We start from the raw sequence: 12,905 nt of genomic DNA, 5'->3' as shown, positions 1-12,905 counted from the left end.
CACTGGCATTTGAAAATTGATTTAAGGGATGGTGATAATCCATTTCTCATAAAATAGGGTTTATGAGTGTTCAAGTTCTCGTGCTTAACCATTGAGCTGCCTGCTCATAATGCTCTATGAATGTTGTTACCGATGTTTATGAGCAGCTATTAAGATCTAGCCTGCATTATAATGCGTTACGCACAGCATGTACTTAGAATGCATTATGAAGAGGTTAGTCACAGTGGGACCACAATCACTTTATTTCTAATCACAGTTGCACTGTTGGCCAACAAATGAAGACGGCGCCAACTCCATGAAAGTGACATGAGACGCTTGTGTGTTTATCACACGTCAGCGAGGGGGATCTGAAAGCTGTCCAGTCATAAAAATAGCAGGCATGGGAAGGCTGCGACACAGCGGGAGGGCTTCATGCTTGATGGTGAATTTATAATAGTCTGTTTGATAATGTGACTGCTTTGTTGTGGATCAAAGAGGAAGTAAAACATGTGTTTCATGTACTGTGTCAGTTTCATGAGATACAGTACCAGTTGTAATATCTCAGTATGTACAGTAACCTCAGTAGAGTATGTACAGTACCAGTTGTAATATCTCAGTATGTACAGTAACCTCAGTAGAGTATGTACAGTACCAGTTGTAATATCTCAGTATGTACAGTAACCTCAGTAGAGTATGTACAGTAACCACAGGATGTTACAGTAACCACAGTAGAGTATGTACAGTAACCACAGGATGTTACAGTAACCACAGGATGTTACAGTAACCTCAGTAGAGTATGTACAGTAACCACATGATGTTACAGTAACCACAGTAGAGTATGTACAGTAACCACAGGATGTTACAGTAACCACAGGATGTTACAGTAACCACAGGATGTTACAGTAACCACAGCAGAGTATGTAGAGTAACCACAGTATAGTATGTACAGTAACCACAGGATGTTACAGTAACCACAGGATGTTACAGTAACCACAGTAGAGTATATACAGTAACCACATGATGTTACAGTAACCTCAGGATGTTACAGTAACCACAGTAGAGTATATACAGTAACCACATGATGTTACAGTAACCTCAGGATGTTGAAGTAACCTCCGGATGTTACAGTAACCTCAGAATGTACAGTAACCTCAGTATGTCCAGTAACCTCAGTAGAGTATGTACAGTAACCTCAGGATGTTACAGTAACCACAGTAGAGTATATACAGTAACCACATGATGTTACAGTAACCTTAGTATGTCCAGTAACCTCAGTAGAGTATGTACAGTAACCACAGGATGTTACAGTAACCACAGTAGAGTATATACAGTAACCACATGATGTTACAGTAACCACAGGATGTTACAGTAACCACAGTAGAGTATGTACAGTAACCACAGGATGTTACAGTAACCACAGTAGAGTATGTACAGTAACCACAGGATGTTACAGTAACCTCAGTAGAGTATATACAGTAACCACATGATGTTACAGTAACCACAGGATGTTACAGTAACCTCAGGATGTTACAGTAACCAGAGTATGTTACAGTAACCACAGTAGAGTATGTACAGTAACCACATGATGTTACAGTAACCACAGTAGAGTATGTACAGTAACCACAGTAGAGTATGTACAGTAACCACAGGATGTTACAGTAACCACAGGATGTTACAGTAACCACAGGATGTTACAGTAACCTCAGTAGAGTATATACAGTAACCACAGTATAGTATGTAGAGTAACCACAGGATGTTACAGTAACCACAGTAGAGTATGTAGAGTAACCAGAGGATGTTACAGTAACCTCAGTAGAGTATATACAGTAACCACAGTATAGTATGTACAGTAACCACAGGATGTTACAGTAACCACAGGATGTTACAGTAACCACAGGATGTTACAGTAACCTCAGTAGAGTATATACAGTAACCACAGTATAGTATGTACAGTAACCACAGGATGTTACAGTAACCTCAGTAGAGTATGTACAGTAACCTCAGTAGAGTATGTACAGTAACCTCAGTAGAGTATATACAGTAACCACATGATGTTACAGTAACCACAGGATGTTACAGTAACCTCAGTAGAGTATATACAGTAACCACATGATGTTACAGTAACCTCAGGATGTTACAGTAACCACAGTATATTATGTACAGTAACCACAGGATGTTACAGTAACCACAGTAGAGTATATACAGTAACCACATGATGTTACAGTAACCACAGGATGTTACAGTAACCACAGTAGAGTATATACAGTAACCACATGATGTTACAGTAACCTCAGGATGTTACAGTAACCACAGTAGAGTATGTACAGTAACCACAGGATGTACAGTAACCTCAGAATGTACAGTAACCTCAGTAGAGTATGTAGAGTAACCACAGTAGAGTATGTACAGTAACCACAGGATGTTACAGTAACCTCAGTAGAGTGTATACAGTAACCACAGTATAGTATGTACAGTAACCACAGGATGTTACAGTAACCACAGTAGAGTATATACAGTAACCACATGATGTTACAGTAACCACAGTAGAGTATATACAGTAACCACATGATGTTACAGTAACCACAGGATGTTACAGTAACCACAGTAGAGTATATACAGTAACCACATGATGTTACAGTAACCACAGGATGTTACAGTAACCACAGTAGAGTATATACAGTAACCACAGGATGTTACAGTAACCTCAGGATGTATAGTAACCTCAGTATGTACAGTAACCTCAGTATCTACAGTAACCTCAGTATGTACAATAATCTCAGGATGTTACAGTAACCTCAGTACGTACAGTAACCTCAGGATGTTACAGTAACCTCAGTATGTCCAGTAAACTCAGGATGTTACAGTAACCTCCGGATGTACAGTAACCTCAGTATGTACAGTAACCTCAGGATGTTACAGTAACCTCAGTATGTACAGTAACCTCAGGATGTTACAGTAACCTCAGGATGTACAGTAACCTCAGGATGTACAGTAACCTCAGTATATACAGTAACCTCAGGATGTTACAGTAACCTCAGTATGTACAGTAACCTCAGTACGTACAGTAACCTCAGGATGTTACAGTAACCTCAGTACATGCAGTAACCTCAGTATGTTACAGTAACCACAGGATGTACAGTAACCTCAGTATGTACAGTAACCTCAGGATGTTACAGTAACCACAGTATGTTACAGTAACCTCAGTATGTACAGTAACCTCAGGATGTTACAGTAACCTCAGGATGTACAGTAACCTCAGGATGTTACAGTAACCACAGTATGTACAGTAACCTCCGGATGTTACAGTAACCTCAGTATGTACAGTAACCTCAGTATGTACAGTAACCTCAGTATGTACAATAACCTCAGGATGTACAGTAACCTCAGGATGTACAGTAACCTCAGGATTTAACAGCAACCTCAGTATGTACAGTAACCTCAGTATGTACAGTAACCTCAGTATGTGCAGTAACCTCAGTATGTACAGTAACCTCAGTATGTACAGTAACCTCAGTATGTGCAGTAACATCAGTATGCACAGTAACCTCAGTATGTTACAGTAACCTCAGTATGTTACAGTAACCACAGTATGTACAGTAACCTCAGGATGTTACAGTAACCTCAGTATGTACAGTAACCTCAGTATGTACAGTAACCTCAGGATGTTACAGTAACCTCCGGATGTTACAGTAACCTCAGTACGTACAGTAACCTCAGGATGTACAGTAACCTCAGTATGTACAGTAACCTCAGTATGTACAGTAACCTCAGGATGTACAGTAACCTCAGTACGTACAGTAACCTCAGTATGTACAGTAACCTCAGTATGTACAATAACCTCAGGATGTTACAGTAACCTCAGTACGTACAGTAACCTCAGGATGTTGAAGTAACCTCCGGATGTTACAGTAACCTCAGTATGTACAGTAACCTCAGTATGTACAGTAACCTCAGTATGTACAGTAACCTCAGCATGTTACAGTAACATCAGTATGCACAGTAACATCAGTATGCACAGTAACCTCAGTACGTACAGTAACCTCAGGATGTTACAGTAACCTCAGTATGTACAGTAACCTCAGCATGTTACAGTAACATCAGTATGCACAGTAACCTCAGTATGTTACAGTAACCTCAGAATGTTACAGTAACCTCAGTATGTACAGTATAACCCCTTACTTCCTACCTTATCACAGACAGGAAAGGTTAATACGGTTCAGAACTTCATTGCTACTCACTTTTCCTTCCCCTTCTCTTACCTGGAGATAGGTGTCTGGAGATGTTTCTTCCTCACTCTCACCAACTCAGCCATCCAGCCCACAGTAAGGCAAAACCTTTACAACCCCTTATAGCCCACAGTTAGACACTGCCTGCACAGCCCAAAGGTACTGTCTCTTCTCTCTTAGCCCTAAGCTCAGAGCTCAGGCGCAGTGACACAGAGAACAGAGAGAGACTATCCAGAAAATACTAGAAAGCAAAAAGTTCTCTCAGATAGCCTACTGTTCAACTGAATCACCCAAAGTTCTCTGTCCCGAGAAAGACTTCTGGTACACCCCAGCCTGCGTAGCCAGCACCCACATCTGAGGGGACCTAGCTGAACTGTGATTCGTCCAGGCCAAAGTGTGTCAGTTCTGTCAATGCTGTGAAAGGAAGCAGGGCTGGGCTGGAGGGAGAGATAGATAGAAATAGAGAGAGAGGGCGAGGCAACCTCACTGTTGGGGTGTTGCTTTCGAGGCAATGTGTGTGTGTACTCTAAACCCCAATGAGAATTTTCCACTGCAATGGCAAAGCACAGACCAAAGTCTTGTTCACTACAGAGCCTGTGTGATAGAATGACCAAACCAAAATAAACCAATAAAAACTGTCCCGGAAAGTCACCCACAACAATTCTCCGCAGGCTAACTACTCTTCGACTACCCAGAAAAATAACAACCTTACAGGCCAGGTCAAATGAAAACATACAACCATAACAAGAGTCAATAACCAACAACATGTCAGATGTGGAGGCTGAAGCTACAGTATTATCTGGTATAGTGTCATCTTCTCTACCCACCTTCATCTCCTTCTCTTTCATAGCTTTCATGCAAAAAAAATCTAAGAGATTCTAGTCATTTACAGTACAAGATCAGAGATGACATTCAATTCATTTTTAACTTGAAGCACTGCTGGGGCATACATACATCATGTATAGCTTCAATTCATTAAGCCTCATTTTATAACTGTGAGGCTGTGAGAGCTGTCTGGCGACGTCACTGGGGAAATGCAGCAGAGTGACTTTCCCTGGTTGCTTGTCTTGCTTGGTGGCTGGGTCACTCCCATGCTCCCATGCTCTTTGACTTGCCTCTTCATTTCAGAGCGTATGACTGCATTTCATTCTGAGAATTGTATAAAAGGGGGTGGGTTCTACTAAGAGAACAAATAGAACTGTTTTAAGATGGTCATACCATGGATCATTTAGCGATTTGGTTTTGAATTGTAGGACCTCTTTAGGTATACAAAAAATATAGAATTTGTGCTTCACTACTATAGACCATAGACGCATTCTTATTTCATTTTTATTATTTTTATTTTTTTTGCTTTCATAAATTGACAAACAAAAAAGGATAGTCAAAACATTTATCAGAAGGAATAAGGTTTTGAAGTGTCTGTTCTTTACCAAGAAAGATCCAGAAATATTTTTGCTTTTTGGGACACATATTTAACCCCTTATTTTTGTTGGCACAAAACTATCAGATGAAGGTTTAATATCTATATATATCTCCATACTTCCATTCATTTGTATGGGTTACCTTCACATGAGTTTCATGACACTTGTGGCGAGCAAAACGCTAAATGGTAATTTTTCGTGAGAAGACATTTTCGGGACATCTCATGGTCTGACAAACACCGCTGTAGCTCGGCCACCTTCCACTGAAGATGTGGAAGGCCGATATATACGGATTTTGATTGGGATTTTTTAAATGATGTTACTGAGATTGAAGCACGTGTGCATCAATAGACTCTTATGGATTAAGTCGATTCAGAGGTTTCAATTTCCATCATTTTTTGTTGTTGTTACATTCAAAGGCAATTTTAATTAGTTGGTTGTTAAATGTTTGATATGTTGCCAAAAATTACGTTTACGCTTTGGCATCAGGGTGGTTGGGGAAAATCTTCACCATCGCAAGGGGAAAAAATGCTAAAAAGGATAATGAATCTTTAACCGGATATAATGACTTAGTGGAAGTATTAGCCCTCTGGCCAAAAACTGGTTGAATCATATTTGTTTCCACGTCATTTCAACAACAACAATATATGTGATGAGGATGCTGAATCAACGTGGGAAAATGACATGATTTGAAAATAGTATTCAACGTAAGAGAATTTTGTATTTTTACACCCAACATTTAACCTAAATCCAATCACATAGTTACTTTTTTTGTTGACTTCTTATTAGTTGAAATTTCAACCAATTGTAAATCAAAACTAGAAATTGAATTGACCTCTGTGCCCAGTGGGAGAATTAAAAACCGAGAACCAATCAAACAGCAGAGTGGGAGGAGTCTTCCAGTGTTCATTAGCCAAGGATTCTCAGTGTCTTTTGATTGCATTTAGAAGGATTGATCTGATTTTATAATGACTGCTGGACGTCCACTTCATCTAGTCTAGATTAAACCTCTTCATCTAGTCTAGCTTAAACCTCTTCATCTAGTCTAAATTAAACCTCTTCATCTATTCTAGATTAAACCTCTTCATCTAGTCTAGATTAAACCTCTTCATCTAGTCTAGATTAAACCTCTTCATCTAGTCTAGATTAAACCTCTTCATCTAGTCTAGATTAAACCTCTTCATATAGCCTAGATTAAACCTCTTCATCTAGTCTAGATTAAACCTCTTCATCTAGTCTAGATTAAACCTCTTCATCTAGTCTAGATTAAACCTCTTCATCTTGTGTAGATTAAACGTGCTAGTCTGGTCCTGGCCACTCCTCTCCTCCCACTGAGTATCTCCTTCCCTCTCCCCTGTCTCTCCCCCTCTATCTCTCTCTCCTTCTCCACTCCTCTCTCTATCCCCATTAACTATGTCAACCACCACCTCTGGTCTCTCTCTGCCCAGGAACTGACCTCAGAGCAGATGTAATTCACTGTCTATTTACTTTTATTGCAGAGACTTGAATTCTTACAGTATCTCTATAAATCCCAGAGACACGGGAACCTTTAGTCCCCGTTTAAAAATGTTGTGAGGATTCAGCATTATCAGGAGCAGTTTGAAGATTCAAAGTAACTTTACGTACAAACTGCAAACAGACAATACATTGTCTCGTCTTATATTTAAACATGAATCACCAACAGATCATACATTTGTAGTTTAACATTCTCTTATCTAACATTATCCATTAGGAACCACTACCTACCACTTTGTCTACCATTATGAAACTATAGCATAGTTCTATTACAGCTTCGGTTCTTACTGTTTGAAATTTGTCTTCCATGTCTCCAGGCGGATGTCAGAGTTCGATATTCTAGCCTGCATAGCGTGGTTCCTGGCTGTTGGTTGGTGCTGCAGAGGTTGGAGTGTGTGTGAGATTGTGCGCGTAAATGTATATCTGGAAGGTGTGTGACAGAGTGTATGTGACGTGTGTGAGTATGTGTGTCAGAGGTCCTGCGCCTTAGAGATCTCCAGCTCCCCAGCTCTCAGCAGGTGAGCATCTCTACAAACTGTGTCACCAACACTACAAGCTGTGAGTCTTTATGTAAGCCCATTTTTCCATCAGTGACCGTCATCAGTGCCTCGGGACATAGCAGAGCAGCCACTGTGGAGTACAATAGGAGGAGGATGTCTCCTCAACAAGGCCTCACATGGTGCTGGGAACAAGGTCTCACAAGGAGCTAGGAACAAGGTCTCACAAGGAGCTAGGAACAAGGTCTCACAAGGAGCTAGGAAAAAGGCCTCACAAGGAGCTAGGAACAAGGCCTCACATGGTGCGAGGAACAGGGTCCCACATCAAATGAAATCAAATTATATTGGTCACATACACATGGTTAGCAGATGTTATTGCATTAGCAGATGTCTTGTGCTTCTAGTTCTGACAGTGCAGCAATATCTAACATGTAATCTAACAATTCCACAACAAATACCTAGTACACAGCTCTGTGTTAATGGTGGCTGTTTAACAGTCTGATGGCCTTGAGGTAGAAGCTGTTTTTCAGTCTCTCGGTCCCTGCTTTGATGCACCTGTACTGACCTCGCCTTCTGAATGATAGCGGGGTGAACAGGCAGTGGCTTGGGTGGTTGTTGCCCTTGATGATCTTTTTGGCCTCCCTGTGACATCGGGTGGTGTAGGTGTCCTGGAGGGCAGGTAGTTTGCCCCCCGGTGATGCGTTGTGCAGACCGCCCCACCCTCTGGAGAGCCTTGCGGTTGTGGGCGGTGCAGTTGCCGTACCAGGCGGTGATACAGCCCGACAGGATGCTCTCGATTGTGCATCTGTAAAAGTTTATGAGAGTTTTAGGTGACAAGACAAATTTCTTCAGCCTCCTGAGGTTGAAGAGGCGCTGTAGCGCCTTCTTCACCACACTGTCTGTGTCGGTAGACCATTTCAGCTTTTCCGTGATGTGTACGCCGAGGAATTTAAAACTTTCCACCTTCTCCACTGCTGTCCCGTCGATGTGGATAAGGGGGTGCTCCCCCTGTTGTTTCCCGAAGACCACGATTATCTCCTTTGTTTTGTTGACGTTGAGTGAGAGGTTGTTTTGCTGACACCACACTGAGTGCCCTCAACTGGTAATCAAACCTACTACTGTTGTGTCATCTGCAAACTTGATGATTGAGTTGGAGGCGTGCATGGACATACAGTCATGGGTGAACAGGGAGTACAGGAAGGGGCTATGCACGCACCCTTGTGGGTGTTGAGGATCAGCAAGTGGAGTTGTTACCTACCTTCACCACCTGGGGGCAGCCCCTCAGGAAGTCCAGGACCCAATTGCACAGGGTGGGTTGAGACCCAGGGCCTCAAGCTTAACGATGAGCTTGGAGGGTACTATGGTGTTGAATGCTGAGCTTTAGTCAATGAACAGCATTCTTACTGTAGAAAAGGCCCATGGAGTTGGTGGAATAATCCTTTAATTCATGGCCACTTACTCAGCTGGGCCAGGGGCGCTTTAATTAGGTCAGGTGGCAATGACCGACAGATCTCATCCACATAAAAGGAGGAAAACGGCATCGCCTGATCTCGCTGCTTTCTCTTCCTTAACTCCGTCTAATCCAGAAGTTCTGTGCGTCCATGAATCCACGTAAGTCCACCGACTCTGTTACCTTTCATCTGAACTATCTGTTGCGATCGGGAGAGTGGGCCATCAGTTATTGTTTATAGTTATTACCGCGAAGCGCGGCTTGAAGCGCACGCTTCAAACATATTGTGTAATGTGAATTGTCAATGATCACGGCCATACGGATCCTCATAGGCCAATTATGCAATCGATATGGTTAATATGTAATTAAATTAATTACATGTACACATGGCGACAATTGAAAGGGTGAAATGAGAAACGTCATTGTTTGCTAACTGATCGACTTTGATATCAAACTAAAGGGGATTATGGATTGAATGACCATTCACTGTTTGTATTCTTTCATGATTTATGATAAATAGTTAAGAGCCTAAATGACTCACGGGTGATTACTATTGACTTCTTAATAAACTGGATTGTTGAATTCCCTAATTATGTTAATAATGAATGAGTGTTATGATTTGATATTTGTGATTATGAATTTGATTGGATACATGTTATTTTGTTTCCTTTGTTATGCAGCACATACAGTATACAGTATGCAGCACATACAGTAAATATACCACTTTATGGTTAAAGGAATTCCTGCATCAGTCTCATCCATTCCTCTGTCCCCTGACACGTGACCACCTGTTCACCTTCACTGTCAGTCATCCTACCTGTCCAGCTACCCACACAGATTCCACTAATCTTTCACTTACATAGGTATTCCTCTTGTCCAGAGGGGATAGAGAAGTGTGCAGTGTTATGGCAATTGCATCGTCTGTGGACCTATTGGGGCGGTAAGCAAACTGAAGTGGGTCTAGGGTGACAGGTAAGGTGGAGGTGATATGATCCTTGACTAGCCTTTCAAAGAACTTCATGATGACGGAAGTGAGTGCTACGGTAGTCTTTTAGTTCAGTTACCTTTTCCTTCTTGGTTACAGGAACAATGGTGGCCATCTTGAAGCATGTGGAGACAGCAGACTGGAATAGGGAGAGATTGAACATGTTCGAAAACACACCAGCCAACTGGTCTGCGCATGCTCTGAGGACGCGGCTAGGGATGCCGTCTGGGCCGGCAGCCTTGCGAGGGTTAACACGTTTAAATGTCTTACTCACGTCGGCCACGGAGAAGGAGAGCCCAAAGTCCTTGTTAACGGTTACGTTGGTGGAACTGTATTATCCTCAAAGCAGGGAAAGAAGGTGTTTAGTTTGTCTGGAAGCAAGACGTCGGTGTTCGTGACGTGGCTGGTTTTTCTTTGGTATTCCGTGATTGTCTGTAGACCCTGCCACATACGTCTCGTGTCTGAGCCGTTGAATTGCAACTCCACTTTGTCTCTATACTGCCATTTCACTTTTTTGATTGCCTTGCGGAGGGAATAACTACACGGTTGGCATTTGATTGTGAGGAATTCTAGGTCAGGTGAACAAAAGCACTTGATTTCTTGTATGATGTTACAATTACACCATGAATTGTTAATCATGAAACATACACCCCTGCCCTTCTTTTTCCCGGAGATATGTTTAGAGAACAGAGAATCCAGGTGGCTGTACCGACTCCGACAGCATATCCCGAGAGAGCCATGTTTCTGTGAAACAGAGTATGGTACAATCCCTGATGTCGCTCTGGAAAGCAATCCTTGCCCTAATTTCGTATACCTTGTTATCTAGAGACTGGATATTAGCTAGTAATATACTCGGAAGCGGTGGATGGTGTTCGTCCCCCCCCGAAGTTTGACCAGAAGACCGCTCTCTCTACCTCTTCTTTGGCGGCGTTGTTTTGGGTCAGCCTCTGGAATCAGTTCAAATGCCCTGGGTAGTTTCGACAAAGGATCCGCTTCAGGAAAGTCGTATTCCTGGTCGTAGTGCTGGAAAGTTGACGCTGCTCTGATATCTAATTGTTCTCCCAGGCTGTATGCAATAACATGTAAGATATTCTGGGCTAGCAATGTAAGAAATAATACATCTAAAAACAAAATACTGCAAAGTTTCCTAAGGACTAAAAGCGAGGCAGCCCTCTCTGTCGGCGCCATCTTGTGGACTCAGTGTGGATGGAGAGAGGCAGGCTGTGTTTGTCCTCACTGTCAATGGAGCTAGGAACTAGGCCTCACAGGGAGCTAGGAACAAGGCCTCACATGGAGCTAGGAACTAGGCCTCACAGGGAGCTAGGAACAAGGCCTCACATGGAGCTAGGAACAAGGCCTCACATGGTGCTAGGAACAAGGCCCGACAGAGAGATAGGGGCAAGGTCCGACAGGAAGCTAGGGACAAGGCCTCAAATGGAGCTTTTGGGACACGGACTGACAGGGCACTAGGGACAAGGCCTCACAGGGAGCAAGGGACAAGGTTCGACAGGGCACTAGAGACAAGGCCTCACATGGAGCTAGGAACAAGGCCCGACCGAGAGATAGGGGCAAGGTCTGACAGGAAGCTAGAGACACAGCCTGACAGGGCACTAGGGACAAGGCCTCACAGGGAGCAAGGGACAAGGTTCGACAGGGCACTAGAGACAAGGTCCGACAGGAAGCTAGGGACAAGGCCCGACAGGAAGCTAGGGACAAGGTTTGACAGGAAGCTAGAGACACAGCCTGACAGGGCACTAGGGACAAAGCCTCACAAGGAGCTATGAACAAGGTGGTGCTAGGAACAAGGCCCGACAGGAAGCTAGGTACAAGTTCTGACAGGAAGCTAGGGACAAGATCCGGCAGGGAGGATACACTGTGATAAGAGGGTTCAAGCAAGTTCATTCACCAACTGATCAAAAGCCTTGCGCTAACATTTGAGTTCTGTGATATGATCAATATGATCCAAACACTGTATTAAAATGTCTCTTATCTGTCCATTGTGTCCGCATTGTGACCAGATTAGTTGGTTCCTCTCTGTATGCAAATATTTTGGACAGATATTCTTTAAAAATAATATGGATTCATTTATTTACTGATGTCATAAATCAATGGTGCCACCTGTCAATGATTATAAAGGTCGGGTTAATGATGATTAAAATGCTTTGACCATCCAGTTCTGTTTACACTTGATCGATATCCAGAAACAATGTGTGCCTGACTACCTCCGTAGACGGTCAGAAAGATTTGATCACATACAGATCACAATGTGTCTTTTAATTATCTACAGCTGTCCAAAAATGTGGGCTTAATCAGAATGTGGCAAAGATTAGGACAAATGATGCATGTTAGCACCAGGTATAAACAGGGCTTTAGATTTGGAATATACAGCCTTATATCTAAAAATAAATGGACTTTATAGCTAAACCCAAATATCTGCTTTGTAGTTTCATTTGTCAGGAGCCACACTATTCTTATTTTGTCATTATCACCCTCCCCTCCCTCCCATTCCACCCCACCCATACACAAACAGACAAAGAAGCCACGTTGCGCTAACATGTATCATGTATCTCTGATCCACCTCTACGCAGACGACACTATTCTGTATACTTCTGGCCCTTCTCTTGACACTGTGTTAACAACCCTCCAGGCGAGCTTCAATGCCATACAACTCTCCTTCCGTGGCCTCCAATTGCTCTTAAATACAAGTAAAACTAAATGCATGCTCTTCAACCGATCGCTGCCTGCACCTGCCCGCCTGTCCAGCATCACTACTCTGGACGGCTCTGACTTAGAATATGTGGACAACTACAAATACCTAGGTGTCTGGTTAGA

At 42.6% G+C, this 12,905-nt stretch overlaps 1 protein-coding gene across 1 annotated transcript in view; it reads right to left on the bottom strand.

Annotated features, from left to right (window-relative positions):
- LOC129815734 (dual specificity calcium/calmodulin-dependent 3',5'-cyclic nucleotide phosphodiesterase 1B-like) overlaps nt 1–4,602 on the bottom strand; it is a 33,226-nt gene extending 28,624 nt beyond the window's left edge. The window contains exon 1 of the mRNA XM_055869803.1: nt 4,239–4,602. Coding sequence (XP_055725778.1) covers nt 4,239–4,291 — 53 coding nt within the window. The 5' untranslated portion in view covers nt 4,292–4,602. The remainder of the gene's footprint in view (nt 1–4,238) is intronic.
- Nucleotides 4,603–12,905: the final 8,303 nt, after the last annotated feature.

Source organism: Salvelinus fontinalis, chromosome 18, assembly GCF_029448725.1.
Source record: "Salvelinus fontinalis isolate EN_2023a chromosome 18, ASM2944872v1, whole genome shotgun sequence".
Classification (NCBI taxonomy): Eukaryota; Metazoa; Chordata; class Actinopteri; order Salmoniformes; family Salmonidae; genus Salvelinus; species Salvelinus fontinalis.
Note: the sequence above shows the minus strand (reverse complement) of the source record. Positions and strands in the feature narration are given on the sequence as shown.